Source organism: Aythya fuligula, chromosome 13 (assembly GCF_009819795.1).
Source record: "Aythya fuligula isolate bAytFul2 chromosome 13, bAytFul2.pri, whole genome shotgun sequence".
Taxonomy (NCBI): Eukaryota; Metazoa; Chordata; class Aves; order Anseriformes; family Anatidae; genus Aythya; species Aythya fuligula.
In genome coordinates this window covers 11,258,192-11,283,848 of record NC_045571.1, presented here as the reverse complement: position 1 = coordinate 11,283,848, position 25,657 = coordinate 11,258,192, and the positions used below count along the sequence as shown (strand labels likewise).

Below are 25,657 nucleotides of genomic sequence, written 5' to 3'. Positions count from 1 at the left end.
TTTAAAATTAAACTTATTAAATCTTACGCCAGACATCCAAATTGCGGTTAAGAAACAAGGTGAATGTGTCTGGCATTTTCCAGCACACACACACACGGCCGTATATAACCTAAAATGAGAGCTGTCACTCCCAAAAAGCGGCGGGGAGACATCGGCAAGCGTCGGGAAGCGTGTCCGAGCCCAGCAGCCCGTGGCAGGTCCCCGGAGGTCAGCCCACGGCTCCTTTTGTGTGCTAGTGGAAATACACCCCCCCTCCTTTTTTCTTCCCCCCCCACCTTCTCCCTTCTCTCTCCATGTGTGTTTTGTCTCCTCCTCCCGCGCTCGTGTCTGCCTTTGCATCTCCACTCCTCTCCCTCCTCTCCTTGGGGCCGATCGCCAAGGGACCTCCAAGGGGCGCGGGGTCGTCCTCGTTCCCCCCGGCGTGCGGAGCCAGGGGTACCTCTTGGTGCGGGCAGAGATGCTGCTCCTCCCGGGGATGTGATCGCATAGCAACACAGCAGCGGGGCGCTGGAGGAGGCGAGGCGGCGGGCGCAGCGCTCAGCCTCAGCATGCATCCCTGTCACTGGCACCTCTCTGCTGATTCACAGCCCCTGCTCCCGACGCACGGCTGCTGCCCGCGGTTCAGACCTGGCGGACTCGGAAGGTAGGCCAAGGCAGGATTTGCCTCCCGCTCGGTGCCCGGCCGTGCTGGGAAGGGGGAAATATCCAGATGGCTAACCTCGGAAATACAGCCCAGTGCGTGTGTGCATGTGTGTGTCCCTACACAGCGGTGCTGTCCGTGTGAGTGCAGGCGAGGAAACTTGCCGAGAAGAAAAGACGGGTGGCGGGGGGACGTGGGCAGAGAGAAGGGCAGCCAAGGGTGCTTGCACGGGGGAGAGACCAGGGAGCGGTAAGTGATGCGGATGCCCAAGGCAAACAATAGCAGCAAGCATCCCTTCCACGAGCCCTGGTTCTTTTCACGCTGAAGGCTCCTTCACCCTGGCAGTGTTTTCGGCTGGGCTGAAGGACCGCTCGGCGCAGGGTGCGTGCTGGCCTTCCAGCGTTCTCCTGCAAGGCTCTGGCTGCAGGGCAAGGCAGAGTGGGGAATATCTCCGAGCAGCAGGCTGCGATCAGGCTCTCGTCCCAGCTCTGTCCTTTTTGTTCACTGCCTTGCCCGGTGCAGCCTTGTTTCTTTTATGTCTCAACCCTCCCTCTCCCAGCTTCCCCCCAGTTCCTTCCACCTCCTCCTCCTCCCTCCAGGCCCTGTGTTGCCACTCCTGACCTCCCCGGTGATGCGGGCAGAGCCACCCGGGGCTGGCAGGATGCTGCTGGCTCCCCAGGGCTGGGCACCGTGCATCCTGCTCCCTGAGGGGCAGGGTGACCACAAGTGAGTGCTCGGCTCGGCAGGCTGTTGCTGGTGCCCAGCATGGTCCCTCGAGCCTCCCCTTCTGCACGGCACCACCGGTGTGTGGTGAAATCACCAGCACTGCCCTCGCAGGGGCTCTGCGCTGGGATTGCCTGAGTTCTGCCACATGGGGGTGAAGCCACTGCCCCGTGCTGGCCGTGGGACAAAGGGATGGCTCGGATGGATTTTGGTTTTTATCACTGAAAAAATGATCTAGCCAAATCTCCGTGCATCCGTGTTTTATCTGTGCCCTAATACGAGGTCCTTTGTACTCCCTGAGCCGTCTGCTACTTGCTCATCTCTCCAGAACCATGAGAGCTGTTGTGTGATTATTCTTTCTGGTGGTCTTTGTTGCCTGACCAGAGTCCCCTACAACACCATTACCACGCAAACTCCCAGCTGCAAGGTTTGGCTGCAGCAGGAGGGTTTCCCTTTTTTTGCCAGATGTGTATGTGCGTTTTTGATTTTGAGTCCATCTCACATTGCCACCTGCCAGTTCCCCGCTCTGAAAGGTGACAAGTAGGTAATGGCACTCCTGAATGGGAGAAAAATGATAATTCCAGGTGAAAATTAAGATGAGGATAGAACCTCTCTAATTAACACCTGAGACAGACTTATCACACCCACTGTGATTGTCCAGGGCTGTGCCTGGAAGTGGGGTTGCTCAGGGCAGAGTGACTCTTTTCAAAATTAAACAAAGTGAGATAGCGAAGGGATTAAATGGATGGGTTCAAACAAAAGGCCTGCCTTCTTGAGACATACGGTGAATTTGTGATTATAATACTATCTTGAGCAGTATGTTCAAGGCCTCTGCTTTAGGCTGGATGCCTGTGATAAACGTATGAAAGTGGAATTACAAATCCCGTGAGCTAAGACTTCCTGAGCAGGACGAATTCACTCTTCTAAAAACCTCATTTTCACAGGTGTATAAAGATCAAGCGGGGCTCTTCAGAGTTGAGCCAAAATAACTCCATCTCGCTGTTTCCCCTAGCATAAAAATGAGGTAGCTCCGATCCATCCTGGGGAAGGGATGGAAGGAAACGGGACTCATGGCACTCGGTCCACACCTTGCCTCAGGTGGGCCGGAGAGCTCACAAGGACCAGCCCGTGGGGCGGAGGCAGAGTATTCAGGTGGTTTCCTAACACTGGGAATGAGAAACAAAGCATCAAGGAAGCTGAGAGTTAGCACAGCCTTGCCTGGGTTTTTGCTGGGCGCGTTTTTCACACTGCAGCAAGGCTCCTTCCTCTGCTGACAGCAGGGAAGGGAAAGCTCGGGTTGTCAGAGGCAGACAAAGAGAAGCCTCGGGGTTTTCAGTGGGTTTAAATAGCCAGGCTTCGAGGCTGCAGAGCATGACCGAGTCTCTGAAGAATTAGGTTAGGTTTTTAAGGTTGTTGCAACCTTCTCTTGGCCATTAAGCAAGTTATTACCCCCTGCTGGCCCTTCTGTGGGTGGGGACGATGCCGGCTTCTTCCCCCGCTCCTTTTGTCTGCCAGGTCTGTCAGACAGCAACTTCTGTGTCCAGCACAGCGGCGCTGCGTGCCTACAGCTGGCTTTCAAGGTGCAAGGGCAACTGCATGTAGTGCTGCCTAATTGGAGGAAGAGGAGGAGGAGAGACGGGAAGAATTCCTCGGCAAAGCGAGTTTTGGAGAGAGCAGCTCAAAACCCAGCTGCGAGCCGGGAAGGGCATGTGACAGAAATTCAGATTTCAGTCTTCCTGAATTGCCACGAGTTGTTTTTACACAGAGGAACAGCCAGTTCTGTGTGGCCGTGCTGTGGGCATGCACCCACGCTCACCTCGTTGGCCGGGGACATCGGGGTCCTGATTCCCTGGTCAAGGAATGTAACTGGGGACATTTTTCAGCCTGAGCTTTTGTGTGTGTGCACGTGTATTCTGCTCGGGAAAATGGAGAGGGAGCAAGCCAGCAGAAGAGACCCTGCTGATTTATTAGGACCTGTGTCACCTGCTTATCCCCTGAATTTAAAGAACGTGTTGGTTGTAAGTGCAAAATCTGAGCGGTCATTTCAGTACGCAGCTTGTGAGGTGGGAGAGCGCCCGCTTCACCCACGCCTGCTGAATCAGGTCTCTTCTGTGCCACGTGCTCACCACCTGGTACACCAGAGATTTCCTTCTACTTCTTAAGAAGAGCTGCTTAACTGAGGGGCCCTTTGCTGTAATTAATGAGGGGACCTGGTGGTGAGGTGGAGGAGCCCCATGGGGTCCTGCTGCGGGGGCAGAGGGTCGGTGCGGTGTCCTACCAGCAGCGCCAGGCCGAGCTGCAGCTTTGGAGTCTGGGTTTGGAGCCGTGGGACTGAGAACGCTTTCAGGGTCTGCCTGTATGGGAGACTGCTGCTGGCCCTTTCCTTGTGCACCAGAAAATTTGGGAATCAGGAGGCTGCGGGGTGGTCTTGAAGCAGCGTGTTCAGGTATCTGCTCTTGGTGTATACAGAGAGATGAAGGGAGAGGTGTTGTCCTTAAGCTCGGTCCCAGTGGGACGAGGATTTCTCTTCCTTCTCTCTCACCAAAGCTTGACCTAGTGGGGTCTTGGGAAGTCGGTCTGCTGGCCCTAGCTCTCAGATGTAAGCTATCTACTCGCAGATGCAGAAAACAACTTTTGCTGGAACAGGATGTGCTGCTGCACCACCGAGGGAGTCCTGCTGCCTGCCAGCTTGGGAACGCTCCCTTTGTCAGCGTGTGGATGGGAGCTGAACTTTGAAACATCCGCAAGCCTCCCACCTTTCCCCTTAAAGGACACTGAGCATGCTGAGCTAAAATGTTATTACTTCTCTTGTACAGTAAGTTAAACAACAACAAAGCCATTAACATTTCCAGCAGCAGGGAGTGTGTTTGTATTTCCATCCCCCTTGTGGGATAAAGGCTGAGCTGCCTTGCCTCAAAATGTTGCCATATTTTTTCCTGATAGGCCAGGATATGAAGTGGAAAGTTTCAGCCCGGGAAGAATGTCTTGGAGGAAATTAGCAATTCAAAGCGTGAGCCTTGTGATGGAGAGACCTCCTGCCCTGTTTGCTGTCGTTTTGTGCAGGAGGGAGCTGCGATCCCAACATCTGCACGGAACTCCAGCTTCCAGGGCAGCCTCCTGTCCTGCAGAGATAAGGGACAGCTGCAGCACAACCCCTGATGTTTGGGGGAGTTTGGGTCTGGGTTTCTAAATAACAGCAGATTAAAGCTGTTGGATACTGGTGCCTGCAGGTGTGAGGGTTTGCTGGTGCCTGGGATGGAGAGGAGCTGCTGCAGGACCCAGGGCACGAGCTGTGGAGCAGCCAGACAGCTCCGCTGCTGCTTGGGGTGAGGCTGGGCAAAGGCAGCCACAGCTGCCTCCCCAGGAGAGCAGTGCGGGTTTTGTGGCAGGTACAGCTCATCCAGGGAGAGGAAAAAGGCAGCCGTTCTGTTCTGAATAGACCCGAACGCAGCTGCTTTCAGCTGTTGAAGTGTAGCGTTGAGATTTTGGGCTTTTTCTTTTTCCTAGAGGAACATCGCCGTCTCAAGCTAGGCTAAAGCATTGTGGCTTGGTTCCTGAAGTGTTTGGTGGCTGTAACTCAGCGCAGTGAGATGCATACCAAAAGCAGAGGCAAGCGCTGGGTGTTCTCATGGGGGAAGATGCAAAAAAAAACTCATGTAAGAAGGCTGCACCCGATCCTCCTCAGGGTCCGTCACCTTTGTGCCCAGAGGGGGTACCTCCAGCCAAGACCAGGTTTGGCTGTGTGGGACACACCAGCACAGTTTCACTCCTTGCTCCTGAAATGGAAGGGTGCAGTGCCCTGGTGCCCCACCAGGCAGCTTCTCATGATGTCTTCACGTGCAATTTTCACCTGCTGCTGCTTGCAGAGGGCTAGATGTTTCCCTTCTTGCACAGAAATGTTCCCGGGGGTCAGCCTGGCTTTAGTTCTGGTTGGACTGCCTGACCACATGGCTCCTGAGGGTTGCAGAGGGCCAGGAGGAGCATTTTTCATGCCTCAACACCTTCACAAATGGCTGCTTGCAGTGGGCTGTGGGAACTGCAGCTCTGGAGCTGTGGGGTCGCTTCTTGCAGCAGGCGGGTATGGACACTGATAAGTGGCTGTTGTAGGGTGAGCATCACATCCTGGGGCCTCCCTCCAGATGGTGGGAAGGCCCAGAGCTGGCCACAGCCCCTGGGAGCCCCTGGGATGCTTTTGCAGTGCCCCAGGGCTGACATGGGATGGGGCAGCTCCAGGCTCCTTACCATCCCCTTGTGCTCCCACGCAGTGGCATCAGCCATCCTGCACGGACTGCAGCTCAGTTCTTGCATCCCAGCCCTGCTCCAGCTCCTGGGAGAGGCTTCTGCCTCTCACCCCGTGGCAGCAGTGCCTTTAGTGGCACCCCTCCTGTGCCGTGCCCTCTGCCTCCCCTCTGAATGCCTGCATTTGTTCCGCACACGTTTTGAGCCAGGCTGGCTCAGCTGCCAACATTTCTGTGACTGGTCGTGTCGCTTGGCAGTAGCACGCCTGAGGTGAATGCTGGTGGGGGAGAGGTGAGGGGGGTCACAGCCCCGGAGCTAGGGAAGCACCAGCAGCAAGCATTTAGCCCAGAAGCATCCATACAACCTGCTGCCCGTGCTGCAGTGCCCGACAGTGCCTGGCGGCACCACTACTCCACAAGTGCAAGAGCTGGAGTTGCTGTGTGCCACAGCAAAGCAGCAGAGCGGGAGCATTTCTCCCTCTCCTGTAATCGCTGGGGATTTGGCGAAGTGATCATATGTTGGTTTGCTCGCAGCCGAGCCTCACCGTCTGGTCGTCTCTCCCCTTGAATGTCTGCCTTTGTGCTGGCTGCTGTACAGCTGAGCTATTTCCAGATCATCTTGGGCTCTCCGCATCTGGGCTTTGCTGCCTTGGACGGGCTCCTTTCCCTTGCGCCATGGCTCTGTGTCCTCAAGAACCTTGTCTTTGCTGAAGGAGGTCAGGCCTGGCACCTGGAGGTGCCAAAAGGGCTTTTCTTCTTCTGGTGAGAGCCACTCGCCCTACACATGGGCACCTGTAGGACAAGGCTTCCCTTCCCCTTCTCCAGAATTGCACGGAGACTTTTCCCTGAGTAGAATGCAGAAAGGCCCACCAAGAGCACAAGCATTGGGGTAATAGGATATATTCCCTCCTGTCGAAGGCAGAAACCATCCACCACACCCTTGGTGTTGCATAAGGGGGGGGTCTCTGTGGGCCCTGCAAGTTGTAAGCGCTGCTGTGCCGTGATAACCCTGCCAGCCCTGGGAGAGGAGCAGAGGATGCCGCGCTGCACGGTCCGCGATGCTCATCTCTGCAGGTGGCAGGAAGGGGAGAGCGCAGGCCCCTGGATTATCGGCGTATTGGAGAGCTCAGCACAGGCTGTTCTGCCGGAGACGGAGAGCATTACGGCGGTAGAAATTGCTCAGGGATTAACAAAATCGTAACAGGGTAAGCTGTTCTCTTAGCGTGTGTCATGGAGGAGGGAAGGCAGTGGAAGCTCGGGCGAGGGAGCGAGGGGTGTGGAAGCAGAGCGTGCTTGTGCTCGGCTCCTCTGCTGGCTCCGGCTGCACGTAGAGCTCTGGGATCGTGCTTCTGTGGTGGGAAATCGCTTGGTTCTGGTAAATCATTGCCGTGCACCTTTCCCTCTGGGCTTTATTTTCTCGTGGCTCTGTGTAAATTGGAATTGGTGCTGGCGATGGGAAAAATCACTGTTTTGGCTCAGACTCCAAACAGCAAAAAAAAGAAACCAGCCAGATGACCAGGGGTTTTACTGAGGTCTGTAGAACAGACGAAGGGGACACTGCTCACTGGTTTTCTGGGTCTTACGGTTTTTAAAACTGAATAAAAATGGGACTTTTGTAATTCATAACGAGTAAGAACACATAAAAAGGTAGCTGGCTATATGAGATGCGTGTGTGAGGGACTGAGGTGCTAGAAAAATTTGTTTCTGAATATGAAAGGAAAAAATATTATGTTGGAAGATATTGCCTGTTGTTGGGATTTGTTTTTTTATGTCCAAACAGAAGTGGTTGTGACAGTGTCCGGAGTGCAGAGGCTCTCTGCCCTCTGCTTTTATACTCGGTGCATCCCCTGCCCTGCAGGAAACCCAGCCCTAAGGCGCAGCTGTGGGACACACACACACGGGACGTTGTTACAGCAAATTGTAGAACTAGATGCAAAAAAGAGTTGGACCTGCATGAATAGAGACTGCAGCATCGGTGCAAAGAACCGCATTTAGCCACTGGGCTCTGCCGGGGGTGCGCGCTGAGGATGGGGAGGTGCTGACCCCAAACCTTTCCCTCTGCCTTTCAGGTGCTGGCGCCCGAGGCCGTCTCCATCCCCATGAGCATCGGCTCTGATGCAGCCCCTGGTGATGCAGGAATGGCCTTACGTCCTCCCACCATGTCCTGAGTGGCACGGCGCGGCCCCGGCGCGGCACAGCGGCGCTGCCCACCCGCTGCCTCAGGTAAGGTCTGCTCTGCTCGCCCTCCTCCTGCGGCTGTGCAGGGCTGGGGAGCACGCCGGGACCTCGGCTCCTGCTGGGGGAAAGCTCTTAGCCTCAGCACCCCGTTGTCTGGCGCTTAATGAGGACGTTAGCTCTCCTCCAGCGCTCTGGCTGCAAAGCGTTTCCCGAAGTAGAGCACGGCAGGCAACCCGCAGAGCTGGGTTTCAGGATAAAGAACACGAGGCTGCCGCCCGCAGCTCTTGCTTATCTGGTCGGGTTTGCTTTTTTCCTGGAAACGTGGAGGAATGTCAGCTTTTGCTGAAAGGTTTGCGGCTAATCTTTCTGGTTGCGGAGCAGAGCTCAGAAGGAAGGCCTCGGTGAAAGCCAAGGCTGAGATGCTGCGAGGCAGAGGAGCCCGGCCTCCTTCTGGGCTGGTTTGCTCGAGGAACGGAGGGTGCTCACCTATCAGTTTCCCCCCCTCTTCCCTGGGTGTTTCTGCACAGGCTGCTCACCTACACGGGGCGGAGAGGGGAAAGCTCTGCACCCCTTGGGGCTGGGGACGTGGAGGGGACGGGGTGGTGGGAGGGGAGGCTGGCACTGCCAGCCCTGGGGACACCAGCGGTCAGATGTGCAGGGAGGGAGAGGCAGGGAGACAGGGAGCTTTTCATTCCCTCCCGTAGGTGGAGGAGAGCATGGGAACAATGCTGGCCGGCAGCGCTGTGGGGGACACGGGGAGCCAGCCCGGAGCCTGCTGGCAAAAACAAACTCTTTGCACCCAGTCCGGACGGGCAGGAGAAGCCGTGCTGGCACCAAGGGCTGGGATGGGGCGAGGAGGGCACCTTGGGCTCCTTGGGGTCACGTCTCAAGGGCAGGTTTACCTTTAGGGTAGCCAAAGCTTGCTGGGACCAGTCCCTGGGTAAAGCCCATCCCTGAGAGCCCACCCTGCAGGGCACCAGCGGGCGAGGGGCTCCGCAGCAGCGGCATCCCCGGGGTTAAGGCAGGTTGGAGGCCGCAGGAATGCCGCGGGACAAAGCTGGGATTGAGGCCGGGAGGAGGCACGGCCGCCCCCCTGCAGATTCCTGGGGGGTCAGTGCCGGGGACAGCCCCGAGCCCTGCTCACAGCAGCGTTTGCTGCCTGCCGGCCGGTGCTGCACAGCGAGCAGGAGGCGATGCCCGCTCCACCGGCTGCTCCGAGCAGCCCTGCTGCACCGAGGACAGGCGGAAAGGAGCCCGCGTGAGTGTACTGGGCCCGAAAATAAACCTGCTGAGGGCGGAGGGGGTCGGATCCAGGCTGCCACCGCTGCAGCCCTGGGGATGGGGTGGGCAGGGGATGCTCGGGGGGAAGGTGCTGCTCTTGCTCCCTGCTCGCTCGCAGCGGGGCAGGTGTTCAATGCCTGGCCCGTGCTTGGCCACCATCCCTGGCTCGTCTGCAGGTGATAGTCCACGGGTTGTGGGCTTTTAGCATCGTCTTAAACTGGGCTGGGAAAGCTGTTCTGTGCTGAGCTCAATCCTCTCCTTGGCACCCCCAGGCACGGAGCGGGGAGCCGGGCGCTCCTGGGCAGTGCTGTGGGGCTAACCTACTTGGGTGGCATGAGGAGCTGCACACGCAGACTGTAGGGTTTTATTTATTTTCTCCTAAGTGCGAGCGGCAGTTTTAGCTTGAGTGATTCATTATTCATGGCCCCGAGATTCCTGTGAACTCTGTGGGCGATGGTTTTCTCTGTTTTCCTGATGCTCCTGGAGCGGCAGGGTGTGTGGGGGGCAGAGAACAGCCTGCCGTTAGATGTTTTTAGATGAAGAAGACTTAGCAGCACTCGCTGAGCGTTTGACTCCTCCCTGGGAGCCAGCACGGGGTGGGCATCGTTCCACTTGCACGGCCAAATTCTGGGTCTGGTTTCCTCCTGCCTGCTGCTCCCCTGCGCCTGTCCTGGGGTGCTCGGGCAGCCCGTGGGCAGGCAGCGAGCTGCGTCTGCTCCTTCCCTTCCCCGGCAAAGGCTGCCTGTTGCATGTACTGTTTAGAAAGTGCTAATGCAGTTAATTACGGTTGATTAATCACCTGGGGATAATTACCCCAAATGAGCTCTAATATCAAAGTAGCATTAGAGTGAAACACTGCCTGTTCCTCAGCAGAGCGCATCCCACTTGGCATTACAATGTGTTTGTGCACCGGGCTGCTCTGCTGGAGAGGAGATCCCCGCTCGCTCACCAAGTCCTGTGTGCGATGCTCTCAGTCCTGCCAGTGTGTTGGGGTGGCCAGCAAGCACCATGCCTTCGCTGCCTCTGCAAGGGGGAAGAAGCGTGATGCGGCGCGAGAGGCTTAGGACAGGATTCCCCACCCACCAAGGGTTCATTCCTCAGTAATTAGCACGCATTTTTCCAGGCACCTGGGGGTGTCTGGCTCAGCTGCTGGCTGGCAGGGCAGGGCTGGAGGTGCTCACACTGCACAGGGACCGGCTCAGGTTTGGCTGCCGGCTGCTCCCCAGCCCTTCAGAGCATCCTTCGTGCCACTGCTGGTTCCGGGGTGGTGCGGAGGAGAAGCAGCATCTGCGGGGATCAGCTCAAATCTGCGGTGCAGGCAGAGAATATAGCCTGGTGCTTCTGCAGGGGAGCAGGTGGCAGCCACAGAGCTGAGGGTGGCGTAGCAGAGGCTGGCAGGTCCCCTTGGTCACTAGGAATGGTGGAGCCTGCTGTGCCCACCTCTTCTCAAAGCGTGGAAGTGCCACCTTTACTCGCAGTGCTGCCGTAGCCGGCACTGTGCCCCTTCTCCAGCCATGGCCACGAGCTCCCTGGAGCAGCCAGCAGCCCCCTGCACAGCGGTGCAGCACCCAGAGAGCTGAAAAGTCAGGGATGGTGATGGCAGAGGGGATGGGTGCCCCCTGGCACGGTGATGGCAGAGGGGACGGTGCAGGCAGGCAGGTGCCTGAGCGCTGGCAGCATTTCAGCTCTGTCTGTTTCTGCCCAGGTTAAAGGCTCTCAGGATGGTGCGGGACCTTCGTGTGTAAGCCCCCGGGCTCCCAGCAGTGTTGCTGGGCCCCAGAACCCCCTGGAGATGAATCTTTGTTGGAACGAGATCAAAAAGAAATCCCACAGCCTTCGGTAAGAGTCCCTGCCCGGGGCAAGCTCCTGGCCTGCCAGCCTCATGGGCCGCGCGTGCTTGTTGGAGGTGGCTGAGCTCGTCCCTGCGTTACCCACAGCGACCCTGGCTTTGTCTCCTCTTCTGCACGGACTTCTGAGCCTTCTCCATGCACTGCATCCTCCCTATGCCCACCCCTCTCTTCCTTCTCCCCCTCCCATCCTCATCCCTGCTCACTGCTGCCTTCTCCATCCTCCCCGCTGCCACCTCCATGTCTCACCTCTTTTCCCCCCACCTCCATGCTTGCCCTTTTGCTGGGAGCCCTCTCCAGCTGAGCAGAGGAAAGGGCTATCCAGACCCTCAGAGGTCGCAGCTGCAGCGGTGGCAGCATGACGGAGAGCTTAACTGGGGCATGTTAATTGTCTCTTGCCTCAACGCTGGCTGCTGGAAGCCGCCCAGCCACGCAGACACGGAGCCAAGCCCCCCGTGCTACCCAGAGCACAGCCCAGACCGACCTGGGTGCACGCAGAGTGGCTCCATCCCTGCTGCTGGCCGCGAGCTTTGGGGTGTTTGTGGCACTCCCTCTGCCCGGCACCTCCCTGCCTGCATCTGGGATGGCTGCGGGTTCCCCTGGTTCCCCCTGAGCACCCCCGTGCTGTCCCCGCTCTCGTGCCAGGGCTCGGCTGGAGGCCTTCTCCGACCACAGCGGGAAGCTGCAGGTGCCCCTGCAGGAGATCATCGACTGGCTGGGGCAGAAGGATGAGGAGCTGTCGGCGCAGCTGCCCCTGCGCGGGGACGTCCTGCTGGTGCAGCAGGAGAAGGAGACGCACGCGGTACGTTCCCTCGTTCCCCTGCACCCTGCTTACGGTTGCTGTCCCTCGTCCTCACCGGCACCAGCCGCTTCCTGGAGCACAAATCGCTGATCCAGCAGGCAGCACCACAGAGGCTGCAGCTGGTGGAGCAGGAGAGGGCACCCCAACCCCAAACCCAACCCCAACCGGCTGTGAATGGGCTTTGGGGCACCCTGCTGCTCCCCTCCTCGTTCCCCCTGCACTGCAGAAGTGTTTCTCTGTTAACTCCTCTCTGCGTTTCCAGCGAGGGCTGGGTACTTTCCTCTGGCAGCGTTTCCCTGATGTCACCGTGGGTGGTTCGTTTGGGCACTGGATGCATAAATCACGGCAGCCCTCGGCGAAAGGGCAGCAGGACGTAATTCTCCAGCCCAGCCTGTCGTCTCCTCTCTGTGCTCTGCTCTCCTCTCCAGGCTTTCATGGAAGAAGTGAAGTCCCGGGGGCCGTATATTTACTCTGTCCTGGAGTCAGCACAGGCTTTCCTTTCCCAGCATCCGTTTGAGGAACTGGAAGAGCCAACTTCAGAAAGCAAAGGTCTGTTGAGTTCCCTCTTCAATTCCCCCTTCCTTGTCCTCCCATGGCTCCTCCTGGGTTGGTTAGGAGGGGGATGGAGCAGGCGGCTGGTGTGGCACAGCAGTGCTCGGCCTCTTGCCATAACACACCAGGTTGTGCCCAGCCCTTGGGAAGTAGACGGGACCAGCACAGAGCTGTGCTTCTGCCCCAGGCTCTCATTTCTGCTCGTTGCTTTGCCTTCGCAGATGTTTCTCCCCGGCACCGCATCCAGAACATCAGCCGCTTCGTCTGGAAGCAGGCGAATGTGGCCAGCGAGCTGTGGGAGAAGCTGACGGCCCGCTGTGTGGACCAGCACCGGCACATCGAGCGGACGCTGGAGCAGCTGCTGGAGATCAAAGGGGCCATGGAGGAGCTCAGCACCACGCTGGACCAGGCTGAAAGCGTGCGTGAGACCTGGGAGCCCATTGGGGACCTCTTCATCGACTCCTTGCCAGAGCACATCCAGTCCACCAAGGTACTTGTGGCTCCCAGCTTCGGGGACGGGCACAGCCCACCCGAAACTGTAGCAGAGGGATCACAGCTGGGCACCGACACCTTTCTTGTTCCTTCTCCTCCTCCCCCTGCCCTGTGCCTGCTCCCCTGGGCACGGGGCTGCAGCTCTTCAAGGACGAGCTCTCTCCCATGAAGGACGGGGTGAAAGTGGTCAATGACCTGGCACACCAGCTCGCCATCTCGGACGTCCACCTCTCCATGGAGAACTCCCGCACCCTGGAGCACATCAACACACGCTGGAAGCAGCTGCAGGTGGGGAAGGGTCAGGGCCCTGCAAACCCCACCCCGCAGGGAAGGGGGTGAAGGGGAAGAGCTGAACCTCGGGGACGATTTATTAAGGCTTGGCCAGGCAGGAGCCGTCTGGGCAATGCAAATCCACGGGAGGGAGCGGACCTGGGTGGCTGGGGCACCTCCAAGTCCATCCACAGGCCTTCCTGAAGGGGGCTGTGATCCAAAATGCTCGTTGGAAACGCTGCCATTGCGTTCTGCTGTCCCCTCCTGCAGGCCTCCATCAACGAACGCCTGAAGCAGCTCCAGGATGCCCACCGGGACTTCGGGCCGGGCTCGCAGCACTTCCTCTCCTGTACGTGACGGGTGCCCCCGTCGGCGCTGCCTGCGGGCTGCCAGCCCTCCCACAGGCTGGGGCAGTGCCCGTGGTGGTGCATGACGCTCAGGGACTGCAGCTGCGATGCTTGCAGCAGCAGCCGGGTGGCCCTGGGACAGTGCCAGCCTCGGGGACAGGGTGGGCAAGGCAGGGAAAGGCAGCCCCCCAGCTGCAGGGTTTGTTGGCCCCGGTGTCCCTGAGGCCCTGCTCCTCCACCCGAGAGCAGTGGAAGCATTTCCAGCTGCCCATGGTGAGGGAAAATTGCTGAGGGACACCGGGGGCTTCTGACCTCTGCTCCTCTCCTTGCAGCCTCGGTCCAGGTGCCCTGGGAGCGAGCCATCTCCCCCAACAAAGTGCCCTACTACATCAAGTGAGTGTGCTGCCCTGCACGGACGGGGCTCGGGCCTGCCCGATGGCGGGCACGCGGCTGGAAGGGATTTCCCAGCCTGACGCCAGGTTTTCTTCCCTCCTCCCAGCCACCAGGCCCAGACAACGTGCTGGGACCACCCCAAGATGACGGAGCTGTACCAGACGCTGGGTGAGGAGGCTGCCACAAAACCTCTTTTTGGGGTGCAGCGTGAGATGCCCCCAGCCCCAAAAGGGGCCTCTCTGTGCTTTCCCCCCAAAGGGTCCAAACCCCAGATGGGTGCTGCGTGCGGCCAGGCCTGTGCTGGGGGCAGCAGCTGCTTCCTGCCCTGCAGATAAGGGTGTTCAGCTGCGGTTTTCTTCTCCTTCTGTTCTTGCAGCGGATTTGAACAACATCAAGTTCTCGGCGTACCGGACAGCGATGAAGCTGCGGCGGGTGCAGAAAGCCCTGCGATGTGAGTGTGGGAAGCACGGCCCTCCCGCTGGGGCTCCCTGGGTAGAGGCATTAAGCGAACACGGCCTTTCATCAGCACATCAGAGGCAGGAGCCCACCGGGGAAGCGCTGAGCCCGTGGCTGAAAAGCAGCAAATTCACTGCCTCTGGGTTAGGGTGGAACTGCTGCAGGGCAGGTGTGAGTCAAAGCCATCAGAGACCAAAGGGACAAAGCAGAGTTACAAACTTTGGAGCAGCCAGGAGGTCACCCGGCAGCAACGGGAGAGGCTGGAGGAGCTGTGAGAGAGACCTAGAGCAGAAAGCAGGCGGGTTGGCGGGGGCAGGAGGGGATTCACTGCTTCCAGAGACAAAGGGGAGCTGAAAACCCAGCTTCAGGGCTAGGGAGGGATGCTGCGGAGCCGTGTGCAGGTATCTGCTTTCCTCCCAGTGGACATGGTGACCCTGGCCACGGCCCTGGAGATCTTCAACGAGCACGACCTGCAGCCCAGCGACCGGGCGATGGACGTGGTGGAGGTGATCCACTGCCTGACCGCCCTGTACGAGCGGCTGGAGGAGGAGCGGGGCATCCTGGTGAACGTGCCGCTCTGCGTCGACATGAGCCTCAACTGGCTGCTCAACGTCTTCGACAGGTACCAGCCCCACGGCGCCGTGCTCGGGGGAAAGCCTCGGTGCCCCAGCCGCTCAGGATGGGGTGGCTGGTGCCAGCTTGCCTTGCTGAGCCCCCACCAAAAAAAAACCCACCCCTGTGCCGTATCTCGCCTTGCAGCGGCCGCAGCGGGAAGATGAGGGCCCTCTCCTTCAAGACGGGCATTGCATGTCTGTGCGGGACGGAGGTCAAGGAGAAATTCCAGTGTGAGTCCCCCGCACGGAGCGACCCGGGGAAGGCGGGAGTGCTTTCGTTTCCCAGCTTCGCCCTCCTTTGCCCGGCAGGATCGGAGAAGCAGCTTTCGTGTGGTGACTAATCTGCTTGCATCGCCACCCCTTCCTCCCTCCCCCAGCCCACGCCGCCTAAATTAGAAGGCATTTTGGCAGTGACTGCTGCTGCGGGGGTCCTGCTTGCATGGCACTGCCAGGGGCGGGGTGGCGAAGGCAAAGGGGCAGCAGCTGCTCGGTGCTTCTCCAGGAAAGCCCTGGGGGTGTTTGGCAGGGCAGTCGGGGTCAGACAAATTAAAGGAAGCCCCTTTTGCTGTGTTTTAAGCCACAGGATGCTGGGGGCGGGGGTGCTGATCACCCAGGGATTAAATAAGAGTGCTGTCACCATAACCTCTGGCTCGGGAAGGCTCTAAACTGCTGCTTTGGGGAGCTGGAAGGATGCCGGTGATGGTTATTTAACCACAGCTCGGTGTTTTCCCTCCGGTTTAAGCTGCCTCCTGTGCAGGCACCAGCCTTATGTCTGATGGGCTGTCTCCCTCTCTGTCCCACCGCAGACCTCTTCAGCCAAGTGGCAAATGCTGGGGGTCTGTGTGACCAGCGGCACCTGGGTGTCCTGCTCCACGAGGCCATCCAGGTCCCGCGGCAGCTCGGGGAGGTGGCAGCCTTCGGGGGCAGCAACGTGGAGCCCAGCATCCGCAGCTGCTTCCGATTCGTGAGTACCACGGTGGCCCCTCCGTGGCCATGCCTGCAGCGAAGAACAAGCGTCCCGAGGTGGCTGGGTCCTGCTCTGAGCCTCTCCTCCTGTCCCTCCCCGTCCCAGAGCCACGGCAAGTCTGCCATCGAGGCGTCCCAGTTCCTGGAGTGGGCCAACCTGGAGCCGCAGTCCATGGTGTGGCTGGCCGTGCTGCACCGCGTCACCATGGCCGAGCAGGTGAAGCACCAGACCAAGTGCTCCGTCTGCCGGCAGTGCCCCATCAAGGGCTTCAGGTAGGGGACGCGGGGACTTCAGCTGCCAGCACCGTGGGGCCAGCGGGGCGCGAGAGCCACACAAACCTCTCATCCCCCGCGCTCTGAGACACGGCAGCTCTGCCGACTCTCCCTTCTCCCTCTGGCCTCCCGCTCTCTGCAGGTATCGGAGCCTGAAGCAGTTCAATGTGGATATCTGCCAGACCTGCTTCCTCACCGGGCGAGCCAGCAAGGGCAACAAGCTGCACTACCCCATCATGGAGTACTACACCCCGGTACGGGGCCGGGCGGCGCTTGGCTATCGAGGGCAGTGGCCTCACGGTGCTGGGGCTGCCCCAGGGTGGCTGCTTTGCGTGTGTTTGTTCCCCTCTGTGTGCTGGGGGCTGTCGGTGTCCCTGCTGGGGGCTGTCGGTGTCCCTGCTGCTCTGGGGCTCGTGGTCAGCAGGATGTGGCATCCATAGCATGCCCAGCCTGGCTCGTGCTGCTGGAGCAGCCGCGTGCCCCCCTCGCTCCCCCACTTGTCTCTGCTGATGGAGGGCTTGTGCCCGGCCTGAAGGGAGCTTCGCAGGTCCCAGGAGGCCAGCCTGTGATCCCCCACTCTGCCCACCGCCAGGGCAATGCTTCTTTCTCTCTCCGCAGACCACCTCCAGCGAGAACATGCGGGACTTTGCCACCACGCTGAAGAACAAGTTTCGCTCCAAGCAGTACTTCAGCAAGCACCCGCAGAGGGGCTACCTGCCCGTCCAGTCCGTGCTGGAGGCTGACTTCTCCGAGACGTGAGTGCCCCGACCCTGCCCGAGGAAGCAGCACCCCCGGGGATGCTGCCTGGAGGCAGCTTGCTCGGGGCTGACAGCACCGAGTCTTTGGGGGAGCAGATTTCAGCCTCCCTGACAGCTGGGGTGGGCAGGGCAGCCCCTCCAAGCCCTGGTTTTGGGTGAGGACTGCAATCCTTGCTGACCAGTGTGCGTCTCTTGCAGCCCAGCCTCCTCCCCGATGCTGCCGCACGCTGACACCCACTCCCGGATCGAGCACTTTGCCAGCAGGTAGCGGCACCGGGCACCACTGGGGGCTGTGGGGCAGAGGGGTCTGGGGACGGGTGTTTCCCAGCACGCTGCGTGGCTGCCACGGGGTCTTGCAGAGAGGTCTTGCAGGGCTGCTGCATTTAGGGTGCGCTGAGCAGACATTCAAGGAGCCTTTGAACGTGTCTAAAGCCAGCTCTCTTTCCTCCAGGCTTGCAGAGATGGAAAACCAGAACTGTTCCTTCTTCAGCGACAGCCTGTCCCCCGATGACAGCCTGTGAGTTCTGCCTCCTTCCCCTGCTTCTCTGCAGCCAGGTTCCTGTGGCTCCCTCCCCACCTACCCAGGGCATCCCTGCTCCCCCTCCCAGCCCTTGGAGCCTGAGGCTCCTGTGCACAGCTACGTGGGGTGCTGGAGCCACCTCTGAGCTCCACGACCTGGAGCAGCCGTGGGGAACTCCCGCACAAAACCACCTCCCTCCAGCCCTGAGGGCCCAGCAATCCCCATCCTGACATTTCTCCCTGTTTTTTTCCTCCATCTGCTGCAACAGGGATGAGGACCAGTACCTGCTGCGCCACTCCAGCCCCATCACCGACCGAGAGCCCGCGGGCAGCCAGCAGGTCCCAGGAAGCCTGCCCATGGATGACAAGGGGGAGCTGGAGCGCATCCTGGCGCACCTGGAGGATGAAAACAGGTGGGCAGCGCTGAAAGCGGGGGCTTGAGTCGAAGGGAAGGGGCTGGAGAAACCTGGCTGAGAGCCAGGGTGGAGCCTGCTTTGGAGGCTGAGCCCTGAAGCCCACATGGGAGCGCTGGGCTCAGTGCTTGCCAAGGAAGGGAGAAGGCTCCGTTCCCCAGAATCCTTATCCCTATCCCCAAAACATGTTCCCCAAGAGCCCCTCTTGAGCTGGTGAGCCCAGGGCACAGCTGCCTGTCTTCTCCCTGAGCTCCTGTGGAATGGTGGAGGTGCTGTCTGAGCACAGCACAGGGTTTTTCTCTCCCTGCCTTACTCTCAGCCTGCTAGGAAGCAGCCGTGTGCCTTTTGTCCTCCACCCAAATGAGGAGGAGCTGCAGGCAGGCCACCCCGCGGTGCAGGGACGGTCAGGAGCTGCTCCTCGAGCTTCTCCCGTGGCAAAGCCTCCGCTGGAGCTTTGTCTCTGAGTCTCCAGAAAGGAGACGGTGGTGCTGACCTGGGCTGTCCCGCAGGATCCTGCAGGGAGAGCTGAGGCGTTTGAAATGGCAGCACGACGAGGCCGTGGAGTCCCCGACCTTGGCTACGGGCTCCCCCGAGCTGGTGCCAGACCCCCGCAACGAGGAGCTCCTGGCGGAAGCGCGCATCCTCCGGCAGCACAAGAGCCGCCTGGAGACCCGCATGCAGATCCTGGAGGACCACAACAAGCAGCTGGAGTCCCAGCTGCACCGGCTCAGAGAGCTGCTGCTGCAGGTACGGAGCAAATAACAAGGGAGGGAGGCAGGAAGGGGTGGCCAGAGGGTGCAGGACAAGGACAGAGGACCGCGACAAGCCCCCCTCTCTCTCCAGCCGCCGGCAGAGTCAGATGGAAACGGCTCAGCAGCATCTTCCCTGGCTTCATCCCCGCACCAGTCCGAAGGCAGCCAGGCAAAGGAGAAGGAGCACGACACCCCCGACACCGAAACTGCAGGTGAGGGAGGGTCGGATGGGGGCTGAGCTCCGGGATGGCAGCTCTGGGAGGCCGCCTGTCCCCCCGGCCCCCGGTTTAGCCGGGTGCACGCGCCGCTCACCCCAGCCCTGTGCCCGCTGCAGATGAGGTGGAGGCCAAGACGCAAGAGGTCAGCGTGTGCCTGGAGGACATCATGGAGAAGCTGCGGAGCGCCTTCCCCAGCTCTCGAGGTACTCGAGCGAAATCCCCCTCTCTGGCCTCCTACTGCTCCCTCAGATGAGGTTTCCCGGCGGAGCCCTGCCCCGATCCCTCCCTCCCCGTGATGGCTGATCCCCCCCGCCACCCACGGCCAGGAGCGCGGCGGCTGCAGGCACTGGTGAGGATGAGGAGGAGCTCTCCTACCTGCAAGGACAGGCGGCCAGAGCTGCGCAGAGGACAGAGCAGCTCAGTCCTGGATGAGCTCCCTCCTGCGAAGACAGACTGATGGCAGCGAGGCTGCAGCCACCGCCGTGAGCCCCCTCTGCCCATCTCCGGAGAGGTGGAGGCCCCGCTCACCCGGCAGAGCAGCAGCAGTGGTGTGAGCTCTCCTGGCTGCTTGTGGATGGCTCATCCCACATGGATGGTGACCGGGGATGCTCTGTGACTGCGTGCTCAGCGCCATCCCTCACACGTGTGCGCCCAGGGCACTGTCACCTGGTGCTAGCTCTACCCCAGGCTCTAGCCCTCTCCCACCCAGCCCCTCGCCCGCTTTCTGCCACCCCTGAGCAGTCCCCTTCTAACCAGCTGGCCCCAGGCGCTGTTCTGCTGACCTCTCCGTCTCTCTTCCAGGTATGACCTCCCTTATCTAACACCTCCCGTGAGCCAGAGGCTTTTCCTAACCAGCTGCCTGGCTGCTTCCCCTCCTCCTCCTCTCCCCGCCGTGCTCCCCGTGCCGCGGCAGGCTCCCTCGCTCAGGCAGGACGCTTGCCAGCTCCAGGAGATCTCAGGGGAACATTGGCCAGGTGGGAGCGGGGCTGTGGGCTCCCCGGGGGCCGGCTGGGTTGCTCAGCTGCAGCATCCAGGCTTGGACTCGTTGGACTGCACGGAAAGGCTCGGAAGAAAGAGCTGAAGTGGTGGAAGCTGCGTGTGTCCCCTGGCACCCACGGGGCGCAGAGCTCAGCATCCCGCTCCTCTCCAGTTCTGCCCGGGGTCCTCCAGGTCGGTGGGCACTGAAATGTTTCTGCAGCCACCAAAAGGCCTCTTGGGGTGTAAAGGAACTCCTTCTGACAGCACCCAGCTGCCCGCCTTATGGTTTGGACGCTGCTGCCGGTGGGGCACGCGCTGCCGGGGGGAGAGGCTGCCAGGTTGGTGGGGTCGGGGCGAGTCCACACCAGAGCTTCAGCCCAGCTGGTAGCCTTATCCTGAGAGGATCTTTATAACAGAGCCTTATCGTTTAATTTGCATATATTTCTATATATTATATATATATTCTGTACTGAAATACTCTCACGGACTCACGCCATTAAACCCTAACACGAAGTGTAGTTGCACTTCCCTTCCAGCCCAGCCCGGCTCCCTCTCCTGCGGGATCCTTCCCCACGCTGCCCTGGATCCAGGGCTGCTGGCGGTGGCTCCGGGTCCCTCAGGCTCCCTCGGGCTGGCTGTCTCAGGCTGCGTTACGTCGAGAAAGCTGCGGAGTCAGGTGCTGAGGGTGCCCCGGGACACGAGAAGGGCTGGCACAGCCCCGCTGCTGCTCCGGGGTGGCGGAGAGAGGAGATGCCCACACCGCTGGGCACAGCAGGGTGCAGGGAACGCTGTGTCTGTGTGTCCCGAGCTGCAGGGACAGGGCTGTTGGCTGTGTGCTGGTGAGCTCTTTGGGGAGGCTGGGACCAGGGAGATGTTTGCCACGATGGCAGTGGTGCCCGTATCACGGAGTGCTAAATGTGCTTGGTGCCAGGGCCCCGTGCTGGTGTGTGGGGTGCCGTCCCTGCTGTCCTGGTGGCATTAGGGAGGGGACGCTGTCCTGAGTGGGTAAGCACTGCAGGAGCACGGTGACTGCATGAAATTAGGAAGAAAAAGGCAGGATTAGGGCAAATTGGTGCAGGTCCTCGCTGCGGGGAGTGGCAGTGGCTGAGCTGTGTGCCCGGGGAGCCCGGGGAAGGCTGGGGCTGTGCTGGGAGGCGGCCGGGAGGGGAGCGGGCTGGCTGATGCTCTGGTAACCATGTACTGCGGTGCTGCTGCCCTGGCTGCTTCTCTCCACCTCTGCTCTGGAAAGAGAATAAATTGGTATTTATACTGGGACCCCCGTGGGTGCGCTGGTCTCTTCTTTCCGTGCTCTTTTCCTGTTGGCCATCCTGCGGCAGGTTGCTGCCACCTCTTGCTGTGGGGACGAGGACATTCCCCGTGGTGTTGCCCTGGGTGCAGCTGCATGCCCTGACCATCCTCTGCATTCATCCTCTTCCAGCAAGGCTGCTCAGGTCCGTGTGGCAGCTAGGAGGAGGCTGGCTGTGCAGCGACAGGCCCTCTGCCTTGTCAGGGAGCTCCTGCAGCCTGGAGAGGAGCGGATGGCAGCAGGATGCCCTGCAGGCAGGCCTCTCCCTCCCCTTTTTCATGTTGCAGCCCCTCTCGGTGGTGCTCCATCACACCTGCTGCCCGTGCTCTCCGTGTCTGTGCTGCAGCAAGGGCCCAGCCCTGGCAGGCAGTGAAAGACTGATGCGTGCAGGGCTGGGCTGTGGCAGGGAGTGCTGGGGCAGCTCTCAGCCCAAAGCTGTGACACCTGAAAGAGGAAATCCAGCCCCTGTGCCTCCCCGTCCCAAGGGCAGGGCCAACACCGCGTCCCCATCCCAGTTCTGTGGGCTCCAGGGCAGGGCAGGAGCTGCAGGCTGCGATCAGGGATGCCAGACACGTCCAGGAACGGATCCAGCACATGGTGCCAGGGAAGAGCTTTTATTTCTCAGCCAGCAGAGCTCAGCGTGGCCCGGCTGGGAGCCGCTGGAGCCGGTGAGGCGAGGCAGGGGAGGCAGCAGGAGCACTGCACAGCGGGGCTGCCAGGCCTGGTGGCGGCAGGGCGAGGACAGCATCGTTCCCGTGTCACTGCCCAGGCCCCAGCTGCTGGGAGCCGGGGCCCTGGGGCTTGTCCTGAGGGCACTGCAGCCCCTCTGCCCACCAGGCTGTGCCCCCACACGGGCAGCCCTGCACCCTGTTCCCCATCCAGCCCTGCTCAGGGCTGCCCGTGCCCCAATGTGGTGGCCCTGAGCTCCCTGCTCTCCCTGCACTGCCCCAGGGGTGCCCCAGCCCCTTCCCCGGCTGGTGTGGGGCAGGGAGGCACTTCTGCCCCCCCTGCCAGCTCCTGGTCTGCCCCCGAGGGCCCAGCGTAAAGCATTTCCCCAGCAGTGATGGCTGGGGACAAGCTGTCTCTGCCTGCTCGGTGCCCCCCACAGCTCCCCTGTCCCTGCTCCTCCTGGGATGTTCCCTGGTCCAGAAATGTGGGCCCCAGCTCTGGAGCTCTGCCTGGCTCGTCCCCAGCCATGTTCCCTGCTCCACTTTGTTCTGCCCCCCCAGCTCCCTGCTCCAGCCCTTGTACCAGCCCTGCTTCCTCTGCTGCCCCCTGATGCCCCACAGAGAGCTTTTCCAGCTCTGCTGCTGGGTTCTCTTCCTCTTCCACTTCCTCCTCCTCTTCTACTTTTTCTTCTTCCTCCTCCATTGTCTCATTCTCCCCTTCTTCCTTCTCTTCCACTGTCCCTTTCTCCCCTTCTTCTTCCTCCTCCACAACCACCTCTTTCTCTTCCTCCTCCACCACAACTACCTTCTTTTCCACTGTCTCTTTCTCCCTTTCTTCCTCCTCCTCCTCCACCACCACCACCTCTTCTACTGTCCCTTTCTCCCCTTCTTCCTCCTCCACCACCACCACCTTCTCTTCCACTGCCTCTTTCTCCCCTTCTTCCTCCTCCACCACCACCTCCTCCTCCTCTTCCACTGTCCCCTTGCCTTCCTCCTCCTCCTCTTCCTCCTCCGCTGTCTCCTTGTCTTCCTCTCCTGTCCCCCTCCCTGCCCCACAGCTCCCTGGCTCTGCCCTGCAGGTGCCCAGGTTTTCTTCCTCTCCCTGCCCCATTCCAACCCTCACCTCCGCAGGCTCCCCCGGGGCTGTGTCTCCTCCTGGTGCTTCTTCTTCATGCCCATCCTTGAAGTTTCCTTGCTCTCCTTCATCAGCCCCTGATGGCCCCACTCCTGTGCCCTGCTCCCCTCCGTGTGTCTCCAGGATCCCAACCTCCCCCTGCCGCCTCTCCCCTTCCCCCTCCTGCCCCCCGCTGCCCTCTGCAGCCCCTTTGCCGGCCCTGGGCCCCTGGGGCTGCTGGAAGAGCCCCTGGTAGCGCTTGCGATCCTCCACGTGCTTCTTCCTCATCCTCTCCCCCAGCTGCTTCAGCTCCTTCTTCACGGCGGCTGCCATGGCGGGGTCGAGGTGGGCCACGCGCAGAAAGTCCTCCCGCGCCTCCCGCTCGTTCCACACGGCAGCGTGGGCCTTGGCCCGCTTGAAATACGCCTTGGCGTTGTCTGTGGGAGAGGACAGCCCCCACCGGGGTGCTGCAGCTGCAGCCGGAGCCCAGCGGGTACCATCAGGTACAGGGGGCTGGGTATGTGGTACTGCGGTGGGCAAGGGACTCGAGGGACATGGGGTGGGTGCCGCTGTGGGATGGGGGACCAGGGGACATGGGGTGCAGGTGTCATCGTGGGCAGGGGGAAACCAAGGATGTGGGCAATGCTATAGGCATTGGCAGCTGGGACACGAGTGGGCAGGGGGATCCGGGTGACGGTGACACAGGGACGTGGGACGAGCAGCACTGTGGAGGGCAGGGTGCCCAGTGTGTGTGTGGGAGGCAGGGCACGGTACCTTTGTGCTTCTGGAGGAGCTCGGTCGTGTGCTCCAGCACCTCGTAGTACTCGCCCAGCTCCAGCTGGCACTGGCAGTAGTTGAGCACCAGCGGCGTGACCAGGCTCTCCAGCTTCAGCCAGCCCTCCTCCCACGGCTTCTCCTGCCCCACAGAGCGGGGGGATCACGGCTGCGGTCGCCCCTTCAGGGCACCCAGCGCCCACGGGAGGAACCCCAGCAGGGACGGCAGGAGGTGGCCAGGCTCCTCTCACCTTAGCCTGCAGGTTCCTGAGGCAGATGACGGCCTCCTGGTACTTCTCCGCCGCCTGCCGAAACTCCTTGCGGAGCACGAGGCGGTTGCCCTCGCTGTGCAGCACGGGCACGGCGGCCAGCTTCTCCTCCTTGCTCATGGCCCAGGTGTCGCGCTTGTACGCCGAGGGCTCCTCCACCTGCATGGGCAGCGGGTCCTGAGCCGGCTGTCCCGGCCCTCCCCAGGCCATCAGCCGTCCCCGCCATCCCCCCTTACCCGGAACAGCTCCATGATGAAGATGAGGGGCTGCGGTGTCCGCTGCAGCTCATCCAGGTCATCGTAGCCCGTGCTGTGGTAGTCGAACATGTTGCCCATGCCGCAGCGGTGCTTCTGCCCTTCCAGGGGGTCCCGGCCCTCCGCGATCCGCCGCATGCCCTTGGACACCAGGGCATACATGCCGGTGTGCTGCAAGGGGAGCACCCCGCTCAGCCATGTGGGGCCAGCCTGCACCCCCTCCTCTGGGGCAGCCCCCGGGGTGCCACGGCTGCGTGACACCATGATGGGGACAGCCAGCAGCTCGTCCCACACCCCTGCGCTTGCACATGGGGCCTGCAAAGCCCCTCACTCACGATGGCGTCGCACCAGAACTCCGCCACCTCCCCGGCCCTCATGGAGCTGAGCAGCGTCTCCCAGATCTCCATCTTGAACATCTTGCCCACGATGATCTCCATGGGGATGCCGGCCTCCCGGCTGTCATCTATCACCGTCCGCTCGAAGTTGTCCTTCAGCGTCTGGAAGTGGAAGGTGATCTGCCCCGGAGAAAGAGCAGTGTCCAGGGCACGAACGTGTGGTCAGAGCCCTCAGTCCTCTCGCCAACCCCAAACCCCCTTTGCCACAGGGCCAGGACGTGGGGATGAGCCTGCTCCCAGCAAGGTGCGGGCTGGGTTGGCAGCTCTCCATCTGCAGCAGGGAGACTGTGCCTCCTGCCAGCTCATCTTAGACAGAAAGCAGATGGCGGAGCGTCTTAACGCCCATCGCTGCTATATCTGGCTGCTCTCTTTGAAAACCCCTTTATAGCCCAGGACAGAGAGCACTCCCATGTGAGGGCCTCGTGGTACCCACACCGATCTGTCCATAGCTGTGGTCTGGGGACCCCAGAAACCCCACGGTGCTCCCCATTGGCACCTCCACTCATGTTTGACACGTCGGGAAAGGGAAGAGGATTTCCAGCAACCCAGCGCAGCTGCTGAGCTCCACTGTGCCTTGAAGAGCAGAGGAAGAGGCAGGGAACAGCACTGACGTTGGGTGAATGCAGCAGGCAATGTGGCTGCCTGTGCCCAAAGCAGCCCCACCTGCACCCACCTCATGAGGGATCTGCTGGGGATGGGATCTCCCTGTAGCCTGGAGCACGGCTCACAAGCAGAGAACCTAATCCTCAGGTAATGGGCAGGGAGGGAGGTGGCAGACCCATTCCCCTCTCTCTCGGGGTTCTGGGGTAGCTACCACCACAATTTACCTTGCTCCCATCCTGGAATTTTGGCAGCTCCCCTTGGCCTCCATGCAGGATCTTCTTTTTGACCCCTTCCACGTTCAGCAGGTACGTTTCCTCCATGGCTGCTCCTGCCAGCCCTCAGGAGCGGGTCATGCGCTCATACACAAGCACGTACTCCAGCCTTTCCTCAGCTCGGTGTTGTCCTCAGGACATCTACCTCTCTGGACTATATGGACACACATATCATCTCCCAGGGCTGCTGCTCACCTTTTGCCTTCCGTGCCAGGTGCCCCCAAGCCGTGGCAGCACTTGGAAGCCCTTTCCCCTTCTTCTGCTCCTCAGGTTCTGAGACAGGTTCCCCCTG

General features: G+C 60.7%; 2 protein-coding genes across 4 annotated transcripts; one reads left to right on the top strand and one right to left on the bottom strand.

The window, feature by feature from the left end:
• The first annotated feature begins 350 nt into the window (after window positions 1–350).
• DRP2 (dystrophin related protein 2) lies at window positions 351–20,985 on the top strand. Of its 3 annotated transcripts, none has more exons than XM_032196131.1 (24): window positions 351–643; window positions 7,671–7,824; window positions 10,766–10,899; window positions 11,553–11,709; window positions 12,138–12,258; window positions 12,483–12,751; window positions 12,895–13,041; window positions 13,294–13,372; window positions 13,703–13,763; window positions 13,870–13,931; window positions 14,140–14,214; window positions 14,640–14,841; window positions 14,979–15,064; window positions 15,640–15,797; window positions 15,906–16,072; window positions 16,215–16,326; window positions 16,691–16,827; window positions 17,029–17,094; window positions 17,282–17,347; window positions 17,619–17,762; window positions 18,272–18,509; window positions 18,606–18,726; window positions 18,849–18,935; window positions 19,059–20,985. In XM_032196131.1, the coding sequence occupies exons 2-24, from the start codon at window positions 7,717–7,719 to the stop codon at window positions 19,187–19,189; spliced, it is 2,928 nt and encodes a 975-aa protein (XP_032052022.1). In that variant the 5' UTR covers window positions 351–643; window positions 7,671–7,716; the 3' UTR covers window positions 19,190–20,985. The 3 variants fall into 3 exon arrangements, with proteins under 3 accessions (XP_032052022.1, XP_032052023.1, XP_032052024.1); XM_032196132.1 differs by having other exon boundaries at window positions 352–643; window positions 19,534–20,985; XM_032196133.1 differs by lacking the exons at window positions 351–643; window positions 7,671–7,824 and adding an exon at window positions 8,934–9,037.
• LOC116494509 (aryl-hydrocarbon-interacting protein-like 1) lies at window positions 20,101–25,413 on the bottom strand. The gene is made up of 7 exons (XM_032196426.1): window positions 25,318–25,413; window positions 24,431–24,610; window positions 24,078–24,266; window positions 23,824–24,000; window positions 23,573–23,714; window positions 22,808–23,235; window positions 20,101–20,115 (listed from the first exon to the last, which is right to left on the bottom strand). The coding sequence occupies exons 1-7, from the start codon at window positions 25,411–25,413 to the stop codon at window positions 20,101–20,103; spliced, it is 1,227 nt and encodes a 408-aa protein (XP_032052317.1).
• Between the last annotated feature and the right edge of the window lie 244 nt (window positions 25,414–25,657).

Excerpts from the sequence above, each read along its gene's own strand:
- LOC116494509 (XM_032196426.1), bottom strand. The coding sequence starts at position 25,413 with ATGGAGGAAACGTACCTGCTGAACGTGGAAGGGGTCAAAAAGAAGATC. Across the intron at positions 24,611-25,317 it reads AATTCCAGGATGGGAGCAAG|ATCACCTTCCACTTCCAGAC; the intron begins GTAAATTGTGGT and ends TCTCCGGGGCAG. Across the intron at positions 23,715-23,823 it reads TCAGGAACCTGCAGGCTAAG|GAGAAGCCGTGGGAGGAGGG; the intron begins GTGAGAGGAGCC and ends TCTGTGGGGCAG.
- DRP2 (XM_032196131.1), top strand. The coding sequence starts at position 7,717 with ATGCAGCCCCTGGTGATGCAGGAATGGCCTTACGTCCTCCCACCATGT. Across the intron at positions 11,710-12,137 it reads AGGAGAAGGAGACGCACGCG|GCTTTCATGGAAGAAGTGAA; the intron begins GTACGTTCCCTC and ends TCTCCTCTCCAG. Across the intron at positions 17,763-18,271 it reads CACCTGGAGGATGAAAACAG|GATCCTGCAGGGAGAGCTGA; the intron begins GTGGGCAGCGCT and ends GCTGTCCCGCAG.